Here is a 22987-nt window from a genome sequence, read left to right on the forward strand (position 1 = left end):
CTCCTGCCCACCTGTGTACGCAGCCTCCTCCTGAGTGGTTGCGACATTATGGCATCCTGGACGATTTACCTACTATCTCTTTATATATATAGATTGCATCACCTGGTCCAGCAGCTACTTTACCTTTTCTAATAGAAACAGTGCATCTGCAGCATCTGCACATCTGTCAGCCAACATGCTCACATCCTCTTGGGTTATCACAGGCTCCTTTAGCTGCTCCACCCACGACCACATCAAACTGCACAGGATGAAAGGATCCCTCTCATGACATATTCTTTCCCAAGCTCCGTCTCGGGAATTTAGCTCTTTCTAAAAAGAAAGGAAGATAAAAAGAGAGAGAGGAGAGATAAGAAGGAAGAGAGAAGGGAGAAGAAGCAGGCACCATTTGACATCTGATGAACCTCAAGCTATCCAGAAGAAAGTCTCTGGAGAAAGACTGGGGCCCCTCCAAGACCACTTCCAGGAGGCGCATTGGGTTGACACTGACCCTCTCTAAGCCTCAGTTTCCCTCTATGAACTGCATCCCTGCCCCACAGACTGAGGTGTGCTAAAGCTCTTAGCTGCAGAGAACGGCTTAGTTAACCTAAGCTTTCCACTTCACGCAGAAACTGCAGGAACCGGTTAGGAAGGGAGTCTGCCTTTTCAGGGTCTTGTCGAACAAATGAGAAATATTTGCTGCAATGAAGTAGAATGGTAGATGAAAAGTTATAAATAAGAGGATATTTGCAAATTAACCTGGGACAAGGAAAAGCTTCTGACTGAAACTAAATTGTATCCCCCAAAAGTTGATAAATGTACTTTTCAAATTCTTTTTTAGAATCCTATGTAGAATTTAACGAACAATAAGCACTGTACCCTGAAATTTGATAGGGTGTAAACAACTAGGAAGTCTTACTAGTACTCCACAAGCCTGCAGGTGATTTTAAAACTTTGCCTCACAGAGAACAGGGGAAAAGTGAGATAAGAATTTTAATTTCCGACAGAACATTTAATTTGTTTTAGTAAATGAAATATGGTTGCAATAATAGTAATCATAGTAATTGCTGCCATTCATTCATTCACCCGTTCTATAATTATAGAACACTTTCCTTATGATAGGAACTCTTGATACATGACTTACCTGATTCTACAGCAACCCAATTCCCTCTACCGACAAATGTACTGGGGCTCAGGAAAGATAAAATAACTAGCCCCGGAGCCCAAATCGAGAAAGGGGCAAAATAGGCATTCCCACTAGGACTGCTCCACCCAGTCTGTGATGTTTCTTCATGCCATCAGGGTCCTCTGGCATAAATAAGTCAACTTGAGCAAACAGGCTGGGCAGAAACAACAAACTCAAAGACCCTCTTACTAAATGACTGTTACATCAATATGTTTTCTGAAATCTTCAGTGGAATTATGAAAGACATGAGAATGATGAAAAATATTAAACACATGAGTTGTAGCCTGGCTCTGGGGCATGCAGACCATGTGACTGCAAGCATGACATGTGACCCTTGGGACCCATAGTTTCCCCATCTGTGATACTTAATTCATAAGGACTATAATAGATTTAACAAAGAACCTGTGAATTATATCATCTGCCTCAAAGAATTATTGTGAAAATCACGAGATAAAAGACATGAAAGGGCCTAGTATAGGGACAAGGCGGCATTATGCCATTTAAATCATGTTCATTTTATTTTATTTAAAATATATTTTATTGATTTTTTACGAGAGGAAGAGAGAGGGATAGAGTTAGAAACATCAATGAGAGAGAATCATCGACGAGCTACCTCTTGCACACCCCCTCCTGGAGATGTGCCCACAACCAAGGTACATGCACTTGACCAGAATCGAACCCAGGACCTTTCAGTCTGCAGGCCGACACTCTATCCATTGAGCCAAACCTGTTTCGGCTCATGTCCATTTTATTAAAAAAAAATTTTTTTTTTCTTTCATTATAGCTGATGTACAATATTGTATTAGTGTCAAGTGTACAGCCCAGATTAGAGCTTTGTATAACTTACAAAGTGATTGCCTGATAAATCTAGTACCCATCATACACCATACAGTATTGATTATACTACCTATGCTGTACTTGACATCCCTGTGACTACTTGTAACTACCAATTTTTACTTCTTATTCCCCTCACCTTTCCCACCCAGTCCCCCAAGTCCTCTACCCTCTGGCAAGCATCAATATTCACTGTATTAGTGAATCTCTTTCTGTTCTGCCTGCTCTCCTTTTCTGATTTCACATACAAGTGAAATCATCTGACATTTGCCTTTCTCGGTCTGGTTTATTTCACTCAGCACAACACCCTCTAGGTCCACCCATACTGTTGCAGATGGTAAGAATTCACTCTTTTTTATGACTTAGTCATATTCCATTGTATGTATGCACCACTTCTTTATCTATTCATCTGTTGGACACTTATATTGCTCCCATATTTTAGCTATTGTAAATGCTGTTGCAATGAACCTACGGATGTATATGTCTTCTTGATTTAGTGCTTTGTGTTATTATGGATAAATATCCAGAAGTGTAATTGCTAGGTTTTTCCTTATCTCTTGTTATAGCCTATGTTTAAAGTCTATTTTGTCTGGTGTAAGTTTTGCTATCCAAACTTTTTTTTCCTTCATTGCCATTTTCATGAACTATCTTTTCCACACCTTTACATTAAGTCTGTGTCTTTCTTTTTATTTGAAGTGAGTCTCCTGTGGACAGCATATGTATGGGTCCTGTTTTGTTATCCTTTCAGGCACCTGATGTCTTTTGATTAAAGCATTTAAACCATTTACATTTAAAGTAGTGGATAGATATATATCTATTGCCATTTTATTATTCATATTTTTTATCTCCCCCCCCCCTTCTTCTTAAAGAAGACCCTTTAACATTTCTTATAATACTGGTTTGCTGGTGATGAAAATTTTTTGTTTTTTTCTTCTTGTATGGAAAGCTCTCTGTATCTGTCCTTCAATTCTAAATGATAGCTTTGCTGAGTGGAATAATCTTGGCTGCAGGTCCTTACTCTTCATCACTTTGAATACTTCATCCAATCCCTTCTAATCTACAAATATTCTGTTGAGAAACCAGCTGACAGTCTTACGGGAGCTCCCTTGTAAGTAACTAATTGCTTCTCTCCCCCTGCGCCCCCCTACATAAAATATATCTTTAAATTTGTCAAAAAATGGACCTCTAACAGGCAAACTACAAACTGGGGAATTTAACTGCAAAATACATGACTAAGTTGAACCTATTAAGAATTCTTATAAATTAGTAAGAAACAAGACAAGCAACTCAATGGCAAAAGCCTCATAGATATAATCCACAAAATACAAAATTAATAAAGAAAAATTTAAACATACCAAGTTTTGCCTATCACAATGACAAAGAGAGAACATAGCCAATGGTGGTATGTCAAGTTGAAAAAATGATTATAAACAATTTTGTTAGCAATATGATAAACATATAGCTTTGACAGTACATACTTTTGATTTTTTTCTAAGAAAAATGAAAATGAATAAAGATTTAGTTATACCACTGTGGTCAATACTAATAGGTTAAATAAATTATGGCAAACCCATTTAATGAAATACTGTGCACACATTAAGACTGCTGAAATATGACATGGAAAGACATTCACCACTTAAAAGTTAAAAAAAAAAAAAGTCTTCAATGAAGGACACAAAACAGTGTAAGCAGGGCTAACAAGTTTTTTTAAAATATAAAATGTGTACTGAGAAAGTCTAAGAGGATAGACAGCAAAGTATGTTTTCCTTTGTCTGCATTTCTACAATGTACACAGATTACCTATTTTGCTTACTTGTTTTTAAGAGAAGTTACTGAAATTTGAGTGCAGTAAAAAAATCTTAATTTCAAATCATCACAGTTTGAACTAAATTGAATATTTTCAGGTTACAAATGCAAAGAGAGCAACTGATAAAATTACTATAAGCTTTGTTCCAAAGGCTATTGTTGTATAATAAATAAAATGACAACCAAAACCACCTTTATTTTAGTCTTCAATGTTCTTTTCCCCCCCCAAGATAAACATGATTAACTTAAAAAATGGGATTTACAATGCCTCTTCAAAGCATTCCCCTTTAATGGGAAACGTGGCTTCACAGAATCCAGATAGTGAAAGGTTTTAAAAAATGATATTTTGTTGTCAGTATAAAACAAAACAGAATCTAGTGTAAGTCAAGGAAATCCATTCATTCTTCAGGTCTTTCTTCTCCAGGAACCAGCATTGTTACATTATTTCCATTTAGCAAAATCTGGCCTAATTTAGCGATCCTTCTTCTTTATGGTGTGATTTCAAACTCAGTGACATCTTCTAGTATCATACTGACAAAGTCATCAAATCCTAGAAGCGTGCCAACAATTTCCTTATCACTCTTCATCATGATGTGACTTCCTGATCCTATATACTTATCCACAAGCTCTAGAGGCATCAGCTGGGACGGGTTAGTGGTAGTGACAGCTGCCATGGCAACGCTGGAAGTGCATCCTAATTGCTTTTCTCTTGCTTTTAAGATTATCTCTTTGTCTTTAATCTTTAACATTTTATTTATTTTTGTTTTATAGCAGCTTTATTCATAATTTCAAAAACTTGGAAGCAACCAAGATGTCCTTCAGTAGGTGAATGCATAAACAAACTTTGATATATCCAATTAATGAAATATTATTTACCACTTAAAAACTCATGAGAAGCTATGAAGGAACTTTAAATGCACATTTATTAAGTGAAAGAAGTAAATTTAAAATGCCAACATACTATATTAACCCAAATAAATGACATTCTGGAAAAGGCAAAACTATGGAAGATCAATGGTTGCCAGAAGCAGCAGGGATAAGCAATGAATAGGTGGAGCATGGAAGGTTTTTAGGGCAGTGAGAATATTCCGTATAATACATAATGATGAATACATGTCATTATGTATCTGCTCAATGTACAATACAATAATCACCAAGAGTGAATTGTAATGTAAACTATGAACACTGGGTGACCATGATATGTCAATGTACCATCATAATTCCACAAAGTTCACAGTTTACACCATAATTCATCAATTGTAACAAAGGAACCACACTGGGAGGAGATGTTGATTATGGGGAAACTATATTTGTGTTGGGGGAAGTGGGTATGTGGGAACACTTTATGTTCTGCTCAACTTTTGCTATTAAAAAAAAAGTTGTCTGAAGTTAGCACAAGTAATATTGAAAAGCTTCTGCTCAGTGGTCAAGTGTCAATCTATGAACCACTTATAAGAATTCTTAATAGGTTCACATGCTCTGGTTGTGTGCTCAATCCCAAGTAGAGGGCATCCAGGAGGCAGTCGATCAATAATTTTTTTTTCAATCATTGATGTTTCTATTTCTCTCCCTTCCTCGCTGAAATATAGTCTAATAATGTTGAAATAATGAAAGTATTAAAAGCAAAAATGACAGAGCACTTTGAAGACACCCAATAGAATAAATTTGATTGGCTAAATAAAGTGATTGTCTTTTCATTCTCATTTTCAAATACCTCTGCACCATGATATTACTGGCAGAGATGAGAGTAGGAAAGAGATAAAGAAGAAAATAAACCTGTGTGATGAAAGAAAAGATGTCATAAAAATGAGCATTGTATATGAAGTAAAAGCAAAAAATAAAAATAAAATAAAAAAGCACATATCAAAAGACATGAATAGGATATATTAACAAAAGTCAGAGTGAATCCAGAGTATCTTGACATCATCATGAAGAAGGCATTCACATTTCACCAATTATAAATGGTTCTATTGTGGTGAGAGCATTGGCTCGTGCATCAAAGGATAGCAGGTTCGTTCCCCAGTCAAGGGCATGTACCTTGAATGCAGGTGATCCCCAGCTGGGTTAGGGTGCATAAAAGAGAAACCAATCGATGTGCCTCTTTCTCATTGATGTTTCTCTCTAAAAACACAATGGAAAAAATATCCTTGGGTGAGGATTAAAAACAACAAAATGGTTCTATTAACTTTTTCTGATGGGAATCCTCACCCAAGGATATTTTTCCATTGGTTTTTAGAGAGAGTGGAAGGAAAGGGGGGAGAGAGAGAGAGGGAGAAACATCAATGTGAGAGAGCCACATCGATTGGTTGCCTCCCTGTATGTGCCCAACCAGGGCTGGGGATCAAGCCTGCAATCATGGTTTGTACCCTTGACCAGAACTGAACCTTTAGTCTGTGGGCTGATGGTCTCTCTACTGAGCTAAACTGGATAGGGAGGGTGATCTATATTTTTTAGAATAAAAAATTGTAATAAGGCTGGACATAATAATTGAGAAAATGCTATGCAATTTTTTTTTCCATATAAAAATGGCAGCTCAGTCAACTATCAAAAATGCTTTTTAAGATGTTCTGTAGTTGTCAGGCAATGGGAACACCTTGTCCTCTAAGTGCAATTCTAAAAAGGGTTTTTAAGCCACAGGTTCAAATCCATCAGATGAATGTGTGACTACTTCGGGTGAATCTACAATTATTTTCTTCTTAAATAGGGGTAATTCAAATGTGAACTTTCCACATTCTCCACAACCATGGACTCCATATTTCTTAGAAAGTTCTGAGGTAAGGCTCCATTTGATGTAGGATTTTTCCTAAATGCTTATCTAGGTCTAAGCCCAAAGCTGCTACTTTTATGATGTTAGAGCCTGTCATCTCCCAGAGCAAATTTTGGTTTCTCTGCCAAAGGTAAGCTAAAAGCTGAAAATTAAGCCTTTACACACATTTTTCTACTCAAACATGCTGATAACCAGAAAGTATGGAACCTACCGACATTCCTTCACTTCTTTTTCCTGAAGTTTCAAAGCTGATGGAGATATTCAGCCTCATCATCTTCACACTTGGTGTACACTTGTCCTGTACCCACATTCCTTCCTCTTATGGTACGGCAGCAGAGGGGGAAGAGCCATTGCTTCTTTATACAAATCAATGGCATGAGGACCCACTGTCTGATACATGTAGCTATCCAGTTCACCTGACCACACTTGGTTTTCAGCTGGTCTTAGACTTTCTAAAACAACAATCTGATGCCCAGCAGCAATGCACTGCATCATACTGTAACAGCTGTCCTTCCCACCACTGATCAGAGCTACAACCCTCATGCTGGGCACAGCGCACAGGCATGTAGTGGGCCTAACTTTCAGCATTTACATTACAATGAGTCTCGGTGTGGGCCTATTTAGGTTCATTTTGGTTGGGACTCTGTACTTCCTGGACTTGTATGTCTTTTTCCTCTACCAGGTTAGAGGCGTTTTCCATCATTATTTTCTGAAACAGATTCTTAAACCCTCGGTCTCTCTCATCTCCTTTCAGCACCCCAACTATATGAATTTTGTATGCTTGAAGTTGTCCCAGAGGCTCCTTATACTGTCCTCACTTTTTTGGATTCTCCTTTTTGCTGTTCTGATTAGATGTTTTCTAATTACCCTCCAAATTGCTGATTTGATCCTCTGCTCATACTCTACTGATTACAGAAAATGTATTCTCATTTCTGACTGGTTCTTTCACATTTTCTCTCTACATTTTTATGCTTATCTCTTTGTTGAAGTTCTCATTGAGATCACTAAGCATCCTTATAACCAGTTTTTGTTTTTTTTTAACTCTGCATCTGGTGGATTGCTTGTCTCCATTTTGTTTAGTTCTTTTTCTGCCGTTTTGTTCTTTTACTTGGATATGTCTCCTAATCTCATTTTAACTGCTCCCCTATGTTTGTTCCTATGTATTAGGCAGAGCTGCTATGTCTCCTAGTCTTGGTGCAGTGGCATTATGTAGTAGGTGTTCTAAAGAAGTGGCACAACCTCTCTGGTGTGCCCGTGTGAACTGTGTACACCATCCTGTTGTAATTTGTTGCTATTGGTATGTCAATGGGAAAAATTTACCCACAGGCCATTTTGCCATGAAGACTGGCCACTACCATATGGAGGATCTGCTGTGCAGGGGCTGACCCCATGGAGCAGGACTTGCTTCAGTGGGGCTCTGATGCCACTGAGACCACACCTTGAGTATGGTTGAGTGTGTCACTTATGGAGGTGGTTGGGTGGTGTTTTGGAATGTTCTGAAGCTGTCCATCAGGTGTGCTGGCTCTGGGGCCTCCAGAAGGTGCAGGACAAGGTCAGCTGCTGCCTGTGTCCTGCCCAGGGCCACTGGACATGAGCTACAAAGCAATCTGCAGATGGCTGCTACTTATACTAGGCTTGGAGGGGATCAGGAGAGACTAAGCTGCCTACCAAGGCTGGCTGCCAATAATGTCAAGCTAGAGGCCACTTAGCAAGAGGTACAAAGCATGCCGAGACCAGATGCTGCTTGAGATTTTGGGATAGTCTGCAACATGAGCCAATACAGGCTGTTAGATTGAAAAGCCACTGGAAACAGCTTGAGTGGGCCTGAGATTTGGGTGGAGCAGGGTCTCAGGGAATCACCAGGAAAGAGCGAACAATGTTAGTCAGGTTGATGGAGACTCAGATATGGTGCCCACCTGCAGGCTCTATAGGACGATTCAGCAAAGGAAATATGGTCTCTGACAGCACTTCTGTCTGGGAGAAAGCTACTCCTCCAGCCCTTGCTGAACAGCTTAGTTCCTCCCTGTATGTTCCTGGCACATTTCAAGCTGCTGTGAGTCTGTGTGCACAGGCCCTTTAAGTGGAATATCTGGAACTCCAGGAGCCCTCCGTCTCATTTAATCACCATCTATGCTGGTTTTAACAGCCAGAAGTTATGGGAACTCCTCCTCCTAGACTGGAAGATAGGACTGGTGAAATGTGGTGTGGGGTTGGGCCCCTTGCTCCTCAGGAGGAACCTCTGCAGTGGAAATTTCCCTCCTTATTTAAAACTGTCACACTCTGGTTCTGAGTTCTGCCCCTCCTACCGGTCTTCACATGGTTTCTTCCTTATTTCCTTAGTTATAGGAGTTCTGTTCAGCTAGGTTTCAGGCGGTTTTTATGATGGTTCTTCTGTAGTTCAGTTGTAATTTTGATGTGGTTGTGGGAGAAGGCAATTACCTTCTGCCATCTTGACTGGAAGCCCTCTGATTTTACTCTTTCCAGAATTCAATTTATTTGTTCTTACTACTGAAAGACTTATAATAAACTCTAAAAAATAAAAAAAGGCAACCTATCCAAACAAAACAGCTGTAGTTTCCTCTAAAAAATGCTTTGCTATATGTCACATGTTGAAGCAGTGCGGGCACAGAGGGGGCTGGCCCACGAGGGACATGAGCTAGCAACACCTGAAGCTAAAGGGCCTGCTGCTAGCTGCCGTGACACACAGCAACGCAGCAGCAGGACCTGCCCACGGGGTGGAAGGCTTGCTCAGGTATGAGTAGAAAATAAAGACGACACTTCATGCTGAAAAAACCCCCACCACATTTAACTCTTTACTAAGCAAACCAATTCTGATGGAGAAAGTGTGTGAGGTGTTCTCCTCCTGTTACACAGTTATAAGCTGACATGAGGCTCCATGTCTATGTTCCTTCCTCTGTAGCAGGAGGTTCTGGCCCTCCTACAAAGTGTACACACCTTGTTTATTAAATGGCAGATATTGAACAGCAGCCATACAAATAACTTGTAGTTGATTATGGGCTAACAAGTCAAAATTTCATTAAGCCAGGCCTCCCTGGGTCAGCCCCACACTGGGCAGTTTATTTCTGAAAATTAATTTTATAAGGCCTGCCTTTCCTCTAGATCAGCTGCCATTCAGGGCAGAGAGTGTAGTTGATTTAAGACTGTCTTCCTAGTGAATGTACTACTCAAAAAGGGGTTAACATTTTAAATTTCAAGTAAAAGCTAAGAAAGGGACCCAAAAGACCTAACCTCAGAAACCAACGGCACACAGGTTCGCTGGAGTTGCTTCCATTTGCTTTTTCAGATCTGACAGGTGCCTCACTAAGGAAGGACTGAGGAGTCTGTAGATGGAATGCTGAGCAGACAGCATCTGTCATGATCCCTCCAGATCTCACTCAACACTTGTGTGGATGACCTTTGGAAAAGAATTTGCTCTGACCTCATTTATGTGTTAGTGTTCTCAAAATGTGGCTCCCTGCTAGGCGTTGGGTTGGCCTAGAGATCCTTCAGGTCAGTTTACAGCTGTCTGCTATGGCCTGTACATCTGTCTGTCTGTCAGTCTATCCCACAAACCCAGCAAGAAAGAAGGAAACTACCAATATCAGTCCTATCCATGCCTCTCTCACTCAGGCACTCTGCCAAGTGCTAAGTGCTGCTTTCACAGGAGACTGAAAACAGTGTCATTTCTATGACATAAGGCTTCTATTACAGCTAAGGAACCTGAAGTTTCAAAGTATTATAACAAACATGTCTTCATAATTCTACAAGTAAGTCCTGGAAAATATATGATGTTTTTGCTCTGACATAAGTATTTCCCAAGCACATATAATGAAATGAAATGCAATACCTGCCACATTTCTACCTTCCTTTTCACTTCCTCCTTTTCTGCAAACTCACTTAAGTTTGCCAGGGCTTTGGCTGCCAGTATCCTCCTTTCTTCAACACTCAATTCAGACTGTAGAGCAGTGTGTGAAGCGACTTCAGAAACATCTTTGCTGCTCTGTGTTTTAGGTCCAACCGAGGACTGTGCTTTGAGGCTGGAGCCATAGTACACAGGACTGCTGTAGCCACCATGAACTTCACACTGACACGGGGCCCCTTGCTGGAGAGAACAGTGTGGTTTCTTGAGGGTATCTGCAACATTGGGTGTAACTGGTTCCCCAGGATTGGATGAACCTGAAGAGAAGGTTTTACTCCGCTGTATTTCCTTTGGAATATTCTTCCTTTGGGAAATTGGTGACCCGTCATCTTTGAGTCGTTCTAAGCCTCCAAATTTAGTTGGATTCCAGAAAGAAAATGTATTGTGGACCAGCATGTCCTTATTGAAATCCAGCTGTGGAGTCTGTGGGGTGTCACAGTGGCCTACAGGCGTCCGCTGCCTAGGGATGTAGAATGAGATCTGAGCAGATGCTGTCCACGGGGTCCCTGACTGCTCCAGAAGTGACTCGGCTCTCTGTAAATCTGAGTCGCTGTAGCTGAGCTGCCTTTTCAGGTGAGTCAGGGGCTGAAGGCACTCTACATTTCGTCGCTTCCAAAGAGGGTCAAACTCTTGCTCACTGGAAAGAATCCTATCCTGAGTCTCAACATCCACCGCTACTGCAGTGGGAGTGAAGGAGTCCGACGCCTCACTGTCGTGCCTCAGTAACTCTCTGTCCAGTTGCTGTGTGACCACCTCAGACACGGTCTTCTCAATTTCCGCCAAGAGGCCAGGTGCTTCTACCACTTCTTCTGTCACTACGGGCCTGTTCTCAGCTAAGTCAAGCAGCAATTTGCACACAAGGTGGATAATTTTTGGCACGTGTTTCAGAAGTCGCGCCTCATAACCATGCAGTAGATGCCGCTGGCGAGTCAGATACTGTGTTAAGGTGACAGCATGTGCTTTGGGGTCACAGCAAGAGAATATGTTGCGAAGAGGAATCAGAAACTGAGTAAATTCCCTCACACACAGTAATTGTCCTCGAGTCTGAATGGAATTCGGACGCTTTGCCCGAACAAATATAATGGCTTGATCAGCAGTCATTCTTGTTGCAAAAACTAAGTAACAAGCTATTAAAACACCTACGTAGTGAAAAAGAAAAAACTGGATGAGAAAGCTTATATATTTTTTTATTTATCACTCTCAGATGATTTAAATTTTATATGTGTTAAAAACCGTATCAATAGGGAAACGTTTTAAGGATAATATAACTTTGTAGATTTTTGCAAAGATGTTTATATATTTATTTGTCTATATGGTACACCTTGTCTTGACTGAGTACACTCAATGACCACTGTACCCAGAGGAAGCACAGAAACTGTCTCAGTGAAGCTAAGTGTGGAGTAAGGGGAGATGATGAAGTAATGGCAGAGTGAGTGGGGATGACTAAGTGTGGAGTAAGGGGAATACGGAGTAATTGTAGAGTGAATGGGTTGACTAAGTGTGGAGTAAGGGGGATGACGGAGTAATTGTGGAGTAAGTGGGGGTAAGGGTGGAGTAAGGGGAGATGACGGAGTAATTGTGGAGTGAATGGGGGTGACTAAGGGTGGAGTAAGGGAAATACGGAGTAATTGTAGAGTGAATGGGGTTGACTAAGTGTGGAGTAAGGGGGATGATGGAGTAACTGTGGAGTAAGTGGGGGTGAGTAAGGGTGGAGTAAGGGGGATGACGAAGTAATTGTGGAGTGAATGGGGATGACTAAGTGTGGAGTAAGGGGGATGATGGAGTAATTGTGGAGTGAGTGGGGGTGATTAAGTGTGGAGTAAGGGGGGATGATGGAGTAATGGCCGAGCGAGTGAGGGATAACTAAGTGTGGAGTAAGGTGAGTTAGCGTGGAGTTGGGCAGAATCACTGAGTGAAATAGGGGAATGACTGTGTAATTGGGGAGAATGGGGAGGTGATCTAGCATGTTTATCCTCTTATGCACAACTCTAACATGGGAGAAATAAAATCCTGCTTCTATTTCCCATTTAACAGTTTCTGAAAATTTCCATTCATATACTGCACGTGGAAGTTCCCACTCGTGCCTTTGCCATCAGTTGCTGGAACATTCCTGCCTGGCACTCTACCAACCTGTACATTTTTAAATTTGGGAAGTATTCACATTCACAATCTATTTTTTCCAGGCAATCCTTCTTATAGACTTGTCTCTACATGAATATGTGGTTTTTTCCATACTATGAAATTAATTCTATATTTCTATAAGCACTTTACATTAAGGAAAACAACCTTAACAGTATAAAACACTATGCATTCCCTTAACGAAGCTCCTGAGCAGGTGGGAGACTCCACGGCAGGTACACAGGTACACTATGGCCAGAGTCAAGCTCAGGTATCTGGGTGAACCAAATGATAATGAAGATTCCAACCCATCGGTCTTTATTTCTGCCCCAGTATCAGCATGATACTGAGATTCTGCTGTCTGATTAAGTAAAATATTTTTATATAGAATTCTAGGCATGGATAGACTCTCCTTCACAAAAAAAATTCTGACAATCATGAATTTAAATCTTGGCCCTTCCACTTACTTGATATAGCAAATTTCTTAGTCTTTTTCAAAACTTACTATGTTGCTAAAGATTTATTAATAAGACAGTAAGTGTAAAATGCTTAGAACAGTAGGTAAAACAATGCTTGCTATTTTCATTACTATTTTTAAAAAAATATATTTTATTAATTTTGTACAGAGAGGAAGGGAGAGAGATAGTTAGAAACATCGATGAGAGAGTCATCGATCAGCTGACTCCTGCACACCCCTACTGGGGATATGCCCGCAACCAAGGTACATGCCCTTGACTGGAATTGAACCCGGGACCCTTCAGTCCCCAAGCTGATGCTCTATCCATTGAGCCAAACCAGTTTCAGCTTCATTACTATTTTTAAATACATTAGATATTTAAAAATGTTATTCTTTTTTTAAAAAATATATATTTTATTGATTTTTTACAGAGAGGAAGAGAGAGGGACAGAGAGTTAGAAACATCGATGAGAGAGAATCATCGATCAGCTGCCTCTTGCACACTCCCCACTGGGGATGTGCCCGCAACCAAGGTACATGCCCTTGACCAGAATTGAACCTGGGACCTTTCAGTCCCCAGGCAGACGCTCTATCCACTGAGCCAAACCAGTCTTGGCAAAAATGTTATTCTTTTTATGTTTAAATATACTACAAGGCAATAAAACAACCTTCTAGAATTTACCTGTTCGACCAAGCCCTGCATGACAATGGATAGCTACTTTTCCTTCTTGTAAGGCAAATGTCATCACCTTCACCATATCTAAGATGGTGGTAAGCGACGCTACACCATAATCCTTCCATCCGAAATTGTAGAAATAAACTGCAATGAAAAAGAGAACAGGAATAAAACATCAACATACAGGAAAATACTTGCAAGAATATGCGAAGAAAGAAGTGAATTCATGAAGAGTAGAAGCTGTAAAGCACGCATATCTCACTAGATGTGTAGGCTTAGAATAATAAGCTTTTTACATTTCCAGTAAGTTTATTGTTAAAATTTCTTACAAAGCACATTCCCTGTTACTTAAGGCATTTCCTGCTAAACTCAGCCAGGAAGAATTATGGAAAGCAGGATTGCAAGTTAATAAAGTAAGTAATCTACATTCAGATACCTCAGCTCTGGAGAGAAAGCATAATCCTGATGAAGCATAGTCTAAATGACCGATAAACGGCAGAAGATGGTACCGATTTTTTTACCCAGTGGGAAAAAAAGAACTAGGTAAAAGCTTCTTTAAAAAAGTTCTAAAATCGCACAGGTTGATCCTTTCTTCATAAGAACGTAGGATCCCTCCCCCACGTTCTTGTGACTAAGGAGCTTCTGAAAGTATCACATAAGGAATCCTAGCATCCTACCCAGGGGCAGAACTCCTGTGCAGCAGCAAAAGCATCAGCAAGTCCCGAGTCCCAATCCTGCTAACACAGTTAGGCTGTGTGACTGTGGACAAAGCAGAACTTGCTAAGCCTGTGTGGCCTCATGTGAAGCAGAAACAACTATGTTACTTGACTGCTTTAAGGATACAATGAGATGACAGGTCTGACATACTGTTAATGTTAATGCAATCACTAATCAAATATTACCATTATTTCTACAGGGTCTCCTCCGAAGGTCCCTCTCAAAGAAAAAGAAAGCCTGCCCTTTCAACAGCAGTACCACAGAGGAACGGCAGCCTTCTTTAAAGCTGAAGTGAGGAGCCCTACTACTCCTACACAGTTATTTCCATCGCCTTCGAAAGCTAAGAGCAGAGGGACCACAGTCTCTGAGTACTGTCTTGGTAACTCATGGGCAGCGAGTGGAAGGACTTACTGCCAGCCTCCATGAAAGCCTCAGGAAGGTACGTGAAGCCACTTTCTTGTTCCAAAGGATTCCCACAGCTGGCATGCTCACCAGGCCGCTGCAGGTTAATGACTGTTTTTAAGCCATGGCTTAAAAGAAAAAGAAAAGAATGAGTCATACTGGGAATTAGCTAGCATAAAAAAAAAAAAAGTAATCACGTTTAGCATTAATAAACATTACGAATTATTCTCAAATATCTTATGTGAAATACATTCTTTATACCTATTATTAAAATGAAAACCCTTTCCCATCGATGTCAAAAGCAATGGAAGAGAAAACATGAGCTGGCTTATTGAGCTGTATGAACAATGTGACATTTTACCTACGAAACTGCTCGATGATGCAGTATTTCTCAAGGAGCTCAGTGGACGGGCGAGCCATGGCCAGGATGTTATCAGTGATCCTACAGACAGAAGAAAGGACGGGTGAAATCACAAAACCTAGAACATTCCAGCTCCATGGACTGAGAGCAGGGTGTCAAGCTACTACTTTTTCTAGGATTTCAATAACTCTGTAAGATAAAAATCTCCTTATCCAAATTTGGCTTAAATTTTGCATTATGATGAGGGCACTAAAAAACAAAACAAAACAAAAAAACCCTACCTAGCTGCTTAAATCTCTGAGAAAATTCCAGGACCTAAGTATGTACTACAATAAAACATTTTCAAGGACACTCAAGAGATTCTAGTGGACATGAAGAAGACACCTTAACTGGCAGAAAGGTGACAGTCTAGGTTCGTTACCCAAAGTTTTTTTTAAAATATAAAATATATTTTATTGATTTTTTACAGAGAGGATGAGAGAGGGATAGAGAGTTAGAAACATCGATGAGAGAGGATCATCGATCAGCTTCCTCTTGCACACCCCCTACTGGGGATGTGCCCGCAACCAAGGTACATGCCCTTTAACGGAATCGAACCTGGGACCTTTCAGTCCGCAGGCCGACGCTCTATCCACTGAGCCAAACCGGCTTCGGCCAACGTTTTTTAAAAAAAATATATATCTTATTGATTTTTTACAGAGAGGAAGGGAGAGGGACAGAGAGCTAGAAACATTAATGAGAGAGAAGCATCGAACAGCCGCCTCCTGCACACCTCTCACCGGGGATGTGCCCGCAACCAATGCACATGCCCCTGACCAGAATCAAACCCCGGACCCCTCAGACCACAGACTGAAGCTCTATCCACTGAGCCAAACCAGCCTCGGCTATATCCACTGAGCCAAACCAGCCTCGGCTATATCCACTGAGCCAAACTGGCCTCGGCTATCCAAAGGTTTTTAACCGTGAGGAGGACAAGCAGGAGGCATTTTTAGTTCTTGAGCTATCTGCAGTTTAGCTATCTATGTGTTAAATAGAATAAAAACACCTGCTTTGGATGGCTGGTGTGAAAATTCAACATGATACAGATGTAAAGTCTTCAGCAAAAATCCCCACACGTGGTTATTAATAAGTGATGTTATTGCAATTTAGCAAAAAATAAAATCTTTGGAATCAGTTGGGCCTGGTTTCAAATGCTGGCTTTTCTACTTTCTAAACGCTGTGTAGCATATATTACTTAGTTGCTCTGGACCTCAACCACTTATCTCTTTAACAATGCCTACTTTACAATAGTTTGATGAAGAAGAGGTAATAATTTGAAAGTGTCTAGCACAGTGTCTGGCCTGCAGCCAAATGCATGTTTATTGACTACACAAATGGGCAGAGACCAAACAAATGGCTGCATGAAAGGTACGTCATGCAGTCTACCAAAAGATGGGGGTCACATGAACCCGAGGGGAGTAACATTAAATAAACAGGGCAGGATCCAAAAGATACCAACCCCTTGCCTTGGGGTAATGCCTGAAATTCAACAGGGCCCCCCAAAACATCAGAAGATCCAAGATTTAATAGTATTTGGTATGAGATGTAATGTAATATCATCAGAGGCAAAAAAAGATTCAGGTGGTTCAGTAAAAAACAAATAAAAAATATTAATGTGGCCTTCAGCTGGATTATTAGAAATTTACAGCAGGAATAGTGTTGGCTTTCCCACAAGATTCTTTAAGAAAGACAGAGACGGACTAGAATATGATCTGTGCAGCACAGTGACACTGTAACCCCCACATTATCCAAATCCATGTCCCCGGCAAATCTAGTATGAAGAAGTGTGGGTTGTAAGTTAGAGACTCTGGTCAACAAATTATCTAATCTGTAAATGGATTCTTGCTATATAAATTGATTCATCACTAGAATTCTTTAAACAGTGATTTTCAAATAGGATTTGGTCTGATTATCAAAACTTTTCAGGTATCACTACATTGAAAAGATCTACTTGACAGTTTACTATTAATAAACCATAAAAAATGCAAGCATCTCATACTGTCTACTGAACTGACAACTTGTACCACTCCTATTGAGGCAGACTAAAGATGTATTTATGTGAAAGTGGGTCCTTTCACACAGAGAACAGGACCAAAATTAAAGCAAGGTTAAAACTTACCTGTATGAAATTGGAAACTACCTCATAATTTTTTAAATTTATAGCTCAGCATTTAAAAAAAATATATTGATTTTTTTACCGAGAGGAAGGGAGAGCGATAGAGAGTTAGAAACATTGATGAGAAAGAAATATCGATCAGCTACCTCCTGCACACCTCCTACTGGGGATGCACCCGCAACCAAGGTACATGCCCTGGATCGGAATCAAACCTGGGACCTTTCAGTCTGCAGGCCAATGTTCTATCCACTGAGCCAAACGGGTTAGGGCAGCATTGTTATTATTTCTAGCAATTTCTGAAATTTAAGAGCTATCTTGTTATCACTTAAAATATTTATATACATTATTTCATTTAATTAAAAAATAGCATTGGTTATATTATTTCCATTTCACAGATGAGAAAACTGAGGTTCAGAGTGCCTATGTGAGTAGGCCACAGTTTGTCAGGCAGCAAGAGATGGGAGGCAAAGGTTCTGACTTCAAAACCCCATACATCCTCTTCCACGGCCTCCTGCCATCCGGCACCACATACATCTTCACTACCTTTTTCAACTTAGCCGCAGGGAAGAGCTACAACAGACTGAATCACTCACCAGGACGAGTAGATCCCTTTAATGGCCTGCTCCTGCTCACTCCAGCGGGCTGGATTTTCATATTTGCAAGCTTTGCCCCCACAGGCCATGGAGCAGGCCATGTGTCCAGGAATGACATGCCGTAAACGCTCTCCGACTTTTGTATACTTCGGCGTTGGACGTCCTGAATTGCCTAGAACATGCAGGAAGGGACTTGAAATTCCACTCTCCCAACAGAACAGTGACTGGGAAATAAGCTTCCATTTTATATCAGATCGCAGATGAGGGGCGTGTGTTAACCACCCTTTATTGTGTCAAAATTAAATCCATATCCATTCACTATCTCTTAATGTAGGAAACTCTTTTTACACAATCTCCACGTCATACTGGTCACAGAAAAGAAACCATAAAAGCAGATCTTTTATAAGGGCATGAGGTTTGTTCAGAACTACATTTTTAAACAAAAACACACAACACTCAATCATTTCATCTATTATATATCCACTGAAACTCTAAGCATAACAGACAGTAAAAAGAATAATGCAGAATGGTCAAAAACTAAAAAGGTATAAGCACAGTACAGCCTTTTCACATTCCTTAAATTCAAACTCAAAGTTGAGGCAATCTTTAAGAAGAAAAGGAGTTTTACTTTTTCTCTCAGGGCAAGTTGGATTTCTCTTGGCGCAGCTGAGAGAGGACACAGCTAGCATCACCTGGAGAGAGGATGAGGAGAGCATCCTGGTGGCGGAGCCGGAGCCGGAGCCGGAGCCGGAGCCGTGCTGCCCCTGCGGCAGCCTCAGTGCTGTGTCTGAGGCCGAGTGCCGGCGGCCCTGTAAGAAGGAGCTGAGGAAGGGCATGGCCGAGAGCCGCCGGGGCGGGTCCTGCATGGTGCTGGGCCCCAGGAGGAGAGCTGGAGGCCAGGAGATGTCAGTGCCAGCTTGCTCCCTGATGAAGTTACACTGAGATAAGAGCATCACTCTGCATGATTTAACAGCCATTCAGGATAGGCTGACTTGTTTCCATAGTGATGAACAAAGAAAGTACTGATTCCCACTCAGAGTTGCACAGGCAAAGTCCCACATGAATGAGCTGTGTTTTGGACAGATTGTTCAAATATGTGGAGGAAACATGTATTTTAAATGAATTATTCCTAAATTACGACTATTCTATTTTGTTTTTCAAACATTTAAAAGCTCTGACTGCCCAATATATTACATCTACAATACTGTAATGATAGAAAGTTAATTGTAATGAAGTGGGACATGCTGGATATCTTATAACATTATTAAAAAAACACTCCATTTTTTTTTAAACCAAAAAAACCTTGTTTTCTTGGCAGAACTACTAAATACTTGGATAGAACAAATAAAGATTTCTGTAGGGTTGATATATTAATCAGAAGTCATTTACTTTTATGATTTTATTTTTAGAATGTAAAAATCCAATTCTTAGTGATGCCTTTATTGGATAGTTATAATAGTCAGGATTCTCAAAAATTCAAAACACAATTCTATGCCTTTTGTTGGCTGACCAGGAAGAAAGCAGCTCGGGTAAATTCTTGGCAGAGGCCTACAAACAAACCTCACTGAATATCTTTTTTTTTTTAAAGGAACTGGGTGAGGGGGTGTTGTAACTTGAGGATAAAGAACATAAAGGAAACAGAAACCCTAACAACCACCAATTGTTCTCCTCTTCCTTGGTTAATGTCAGGCTGTACCGCCCCCCACCCCAACATTCCACCCCTCATCTTTCTGTCTGTCTCCAAAATGGTATTTTAGCCATGTGCACATGGAAACTGCCATAGATAGGGCTTTCTTTGTTTTGTCCTTTTTTATTTTAACAATTAATGATGCTTTAAGCAAGCACATTTTAAAATGAACTCATCTCCCCAACATGATGCACTCTGTCAAATAAGACAATTTGGTGCTCAAATTCCTACTCAAAGTGTAACACCCTGCCCTTGCTATTTTGTGTACAGCAACAGAGAATAGTCATTTTTAATGTAACCAATCCAGAAGCACAGCTTCCAGAACTTTACAGGAAAGAGAAGAGTTGGTGCTGTGTGGAAGGCACGTTGGAACCTGATGGCAGAAGGCCCCCGATTAAGAGGTACACATCTACTACCTGGGGATCGGGGAGTCAGACTCAAGTTCTGAACAAGTCTGCATAGACAGGGCCGGAAGCCCAAAACTAGGGACCTACGGACAGTAACTGGAGCAAAGCACGGGTGTGAGACAGTGCAGAGGCAGACAGATGGCTGGAGGACGGGCTCGAGACAGTGCCGGGACTTCCTCCCTAAGTGAGCGGCAGAGAGACACTCTGCTAATGCTGAACACAGGAGCCGGTGAGGAGAAGGTGTGTGACAACCTGGCAGGCAAGCTCCATTTGAGATACAAGGCATGTGAGGTGGCAAAGGCAGTCTCAGCCAGCGAATGGGAGATCCCTATGTCTGCAACTCTTAAGGACAACTACAGAGGAGAGTCCAGCTGACTCTGCTCTCAATGGTTCTGAAGCAGAAAATAAGTTTGATGAGGGGGACTAGTCTGGATGAAGTAAGGATGGGATAGTTAACATATCTCAGGAGTAAGTTTTGCTGTGATATCTTAAGAACTGGGCTGACCTCAAATAGTAAACATGAAACCATTTAAGCATACTCAATTACTAGACATTCAGGGACCCTGAGTAGGGATATTTAGGGAAGTGGAGCCAAAGCAGCCCTCTTTCTTGGCATGTCCTCGACATCATCCGGGGCTCCGATGGGTGCTGGCATGTGCCTGCCACTAGACTGGTGCTGAGGTGGAGCGCAGCTGACCTGTGGGCATGGTAGGCGGGGGCAGAGGCCTGCACTTCCCCTAGACACAACGGAACTGTCACTCCACCAACTCATGCTCCAAACTATTCCTTGGCAAAACTCCCAACTCACAGCCATATCCATTTTTAAAAACTAGATTTATTTATGTCAAATGGCTTTAACAGGGAAGTGTAACACCAATCACATGCTGAACATTCTAGACTCATTTCCCTCCAGTCTTTGTCTCTAGGCATGTGGGTTTTCTGCATGTTTATAATCATATTGTAAATACACTTTTTGCTTTAGTTTTATCATGATTTTTATTTAATGGAGACAGTAATTATGACATATTTACCGTATTTTTCGGACCATAAGACGCACTTTTTCCCCCCCAGAAGTGGGGGGGAAAAAGTCCCTGCGTCTTATGGTCCAAATATAGCCTACACATATACTTTTAAAAAAAGTTTTTTTACTTGCCCGGCTCTGTGTGGTCTCTGTGTGCTTGCCCGGCTCTAAAATGGTTCTAAATGCTGCTGTTTACTTTACAGGGTTGATTACATGTGTTTATGACTGTGATGTTGGGTTTTAATGCACATTAAAATATTTTAGGACACTATTTGTTTCAGAATCTTTTTTTCTTCATTTCCCTTCTCTAAAAACTGGTGCGTCTTATGGTCCGGAGCGTCTTATGGTCCGAAAAAAACGGTAGTTGATGCATCATAATTTACCTATTCATTCATTAGCTCTAAGATATTTATATTCGTATCCATGATTTTATTTAAAAATAAAACAAACATTTTCAGGACTAAACCTTTTTGATTCTATGCTTTCTTATTTAGTAAACTAGAGGCCCACTGCACAAAATTCATGCAAGAATAGGCCTTCCTTCCCCTGCCTTCGCTCCTGGAAGCTGGCAAGTACCCGCTCTCAGCCAGCTCTCTCCACCCCATCCCTCCCTCTCACAGCAGGCATCTGCGCCTGCATATGCAAATTAACCTTCCATCTTTGTCGGGTTAATCTGCATACTCACTTCTGATTGTAGGTGTAGTGGAGGTACAGTCAATTTACATGTTTGTCTATTATAAGGTAAGAGATCCCTAGGAATGGTATGACTGGTGAGCAAAATTAATTTTCAAAGCTTTTATTTTTACTAGAGACCCAGTGCACAAAACCCATGCACTCGAGGGAGGGCATGGTCCCTCAGCCCGGCCTGTGCCCTCTCGCAGTCTTGGAGCCAACAGTCAGACATCTTTAGTGCTGCTGCAGAAGCAGGAGGCTCCTGCCACCACCACTGTGCTAATCAGCTGTGAGCCTAGCTCAGGGCTTCTGGCTGAGCAGCGCTCACCCTGTGGGAATCCACTGACCACCAGGGGCAGCTCCTGCATTGAGTGTCTGCCCCCTGGTGGTCAGTGCACATGATAGTGACCAGCCATTCCACCATTTGATCAATTTGCATATTAGCATTTTATTATATAGGATCCACATATTTCAACAACTAAGTATGAAGATGCTGAAAGAAGGAATATTTTTAGCAACTCAACACAGGCTTTATTTCTGAAATCAGAGAGAAATACAGAACTAAAATACAGATCAAGAGATGCTGTCCCTGATAGGGTTTTGTGCCAACCTCCTGGACCCCAGAAATCTCCGATGATTAATTTTGTGGATCAATTTTATATACCCACGTTTTTGTTTCACAAATCTATAAGAAAGCATGTTTGTGCCATAACCTAAAAATCAATTAAAAATTTTAAACAGGGATCAGTTCTAGTTTGATAATGATAAATTGTTCAGACTCTTAGAAATAAATTTTTATTTTTATTTAAGTTATCAATAGAAAAACCCCCAGAAGCCTTATCTTTAGGTAAACAGGAGCAGTAAGACTATATTGGTTTGTATTTCATATTTTATAGAACATGGAATTTTTCAGTGATTTTATTAAGGGCCATGCTTTCAGCAGACACTTGAAAGGCACAGAACCCTTTTCCTGGTGGCCACAGAGAGCTTCTGTAGAAGCTCGTTATCCTCAGCCGCATTCACCTTTCTCTGCTTTCCTTTCCTCCATCCTGCACAATCATTACTCATTTGCAAGGCCACAAGCACCAACACTACTGTTGTTTCCCCACATACCTCCTAACAACTGATCTATTTTTTCTCCTTTGATGCCATATTTTTCTAAACATATAAGAAAAATGCCTCATTACTGTCCCTACCCTTCTCATTTCTAAATATGCTGTCTCTAAAAAAAAA

General features: G+C 40.8%; 1 protein-coding gene and 2 pseudogenes across 10 annotated transcripts in view; all 3 read right to left on the minus strand.

The window, feature by feature from the left end:
• Positions 1-22987, minus strand: part of PTPDC1 (protein tyrosine phosphatase domain containing 1) — a 73108-nt gene that overhangs the window by 10565 nt on the left and 39556 nt on the right. For 3 of the 10 annotated variants that reach the window (XM_036437669.2, XM_045581664.1, XM_036437670.2), the window contains exons 3-8: positions 17968-18139; positions 15220-15300; positions 14868-14986; positions 13746-13883; positions 10417-11627; positions 124-309 (exon numbers count right to left, since the gene is read on the minus strand). In XM_036437669.2, coding sequence (XP_036293562.1) covers positions 124-309; positions 10417-11627; positions 13746-13883; positions 14868-14986; positions 15220-15300; positions 17968-18139 — 1907 coding nt within the window. Of the gene's footprint in view, positions 1-123; positions 310-10416; positions 11628-13745; positions 13884-14867; positions 14987-15219; positions 15301-17967; positions 18140-18595; positions 20070-22987 lie in introns of those variants that run through there. The other 7 variants (XM_036437668.2, XM_036437666.2, XM_045581662.1 and 4 more) reach the window with 7 other exon arrangements.
• LOC118718846 lies at positions 3983-6077 on the minus strand (annotated as a pseudogene).
• LOC123652357 lies at positions 6192-10407 on the minus strand (annotated as a pseudogene).

Source organism: Pipistrellus kuhlii, unplaced genomic scaffold (genome assembly GCF_014108245.1).
Source record: "Pipistrellus kuhlii isolate mPipKuh1 unplaced genomic scaffold, mPipKuh1.p scaffold_m20_p_149, whole genome shotgun sequence".
Lineage (NCBI taxonomy): Eukaryota > Metazoa > Chordata > Mammalia > Chiroptera > Vespertilionidae > Pipistrellus > Pipistrellus kuhlii.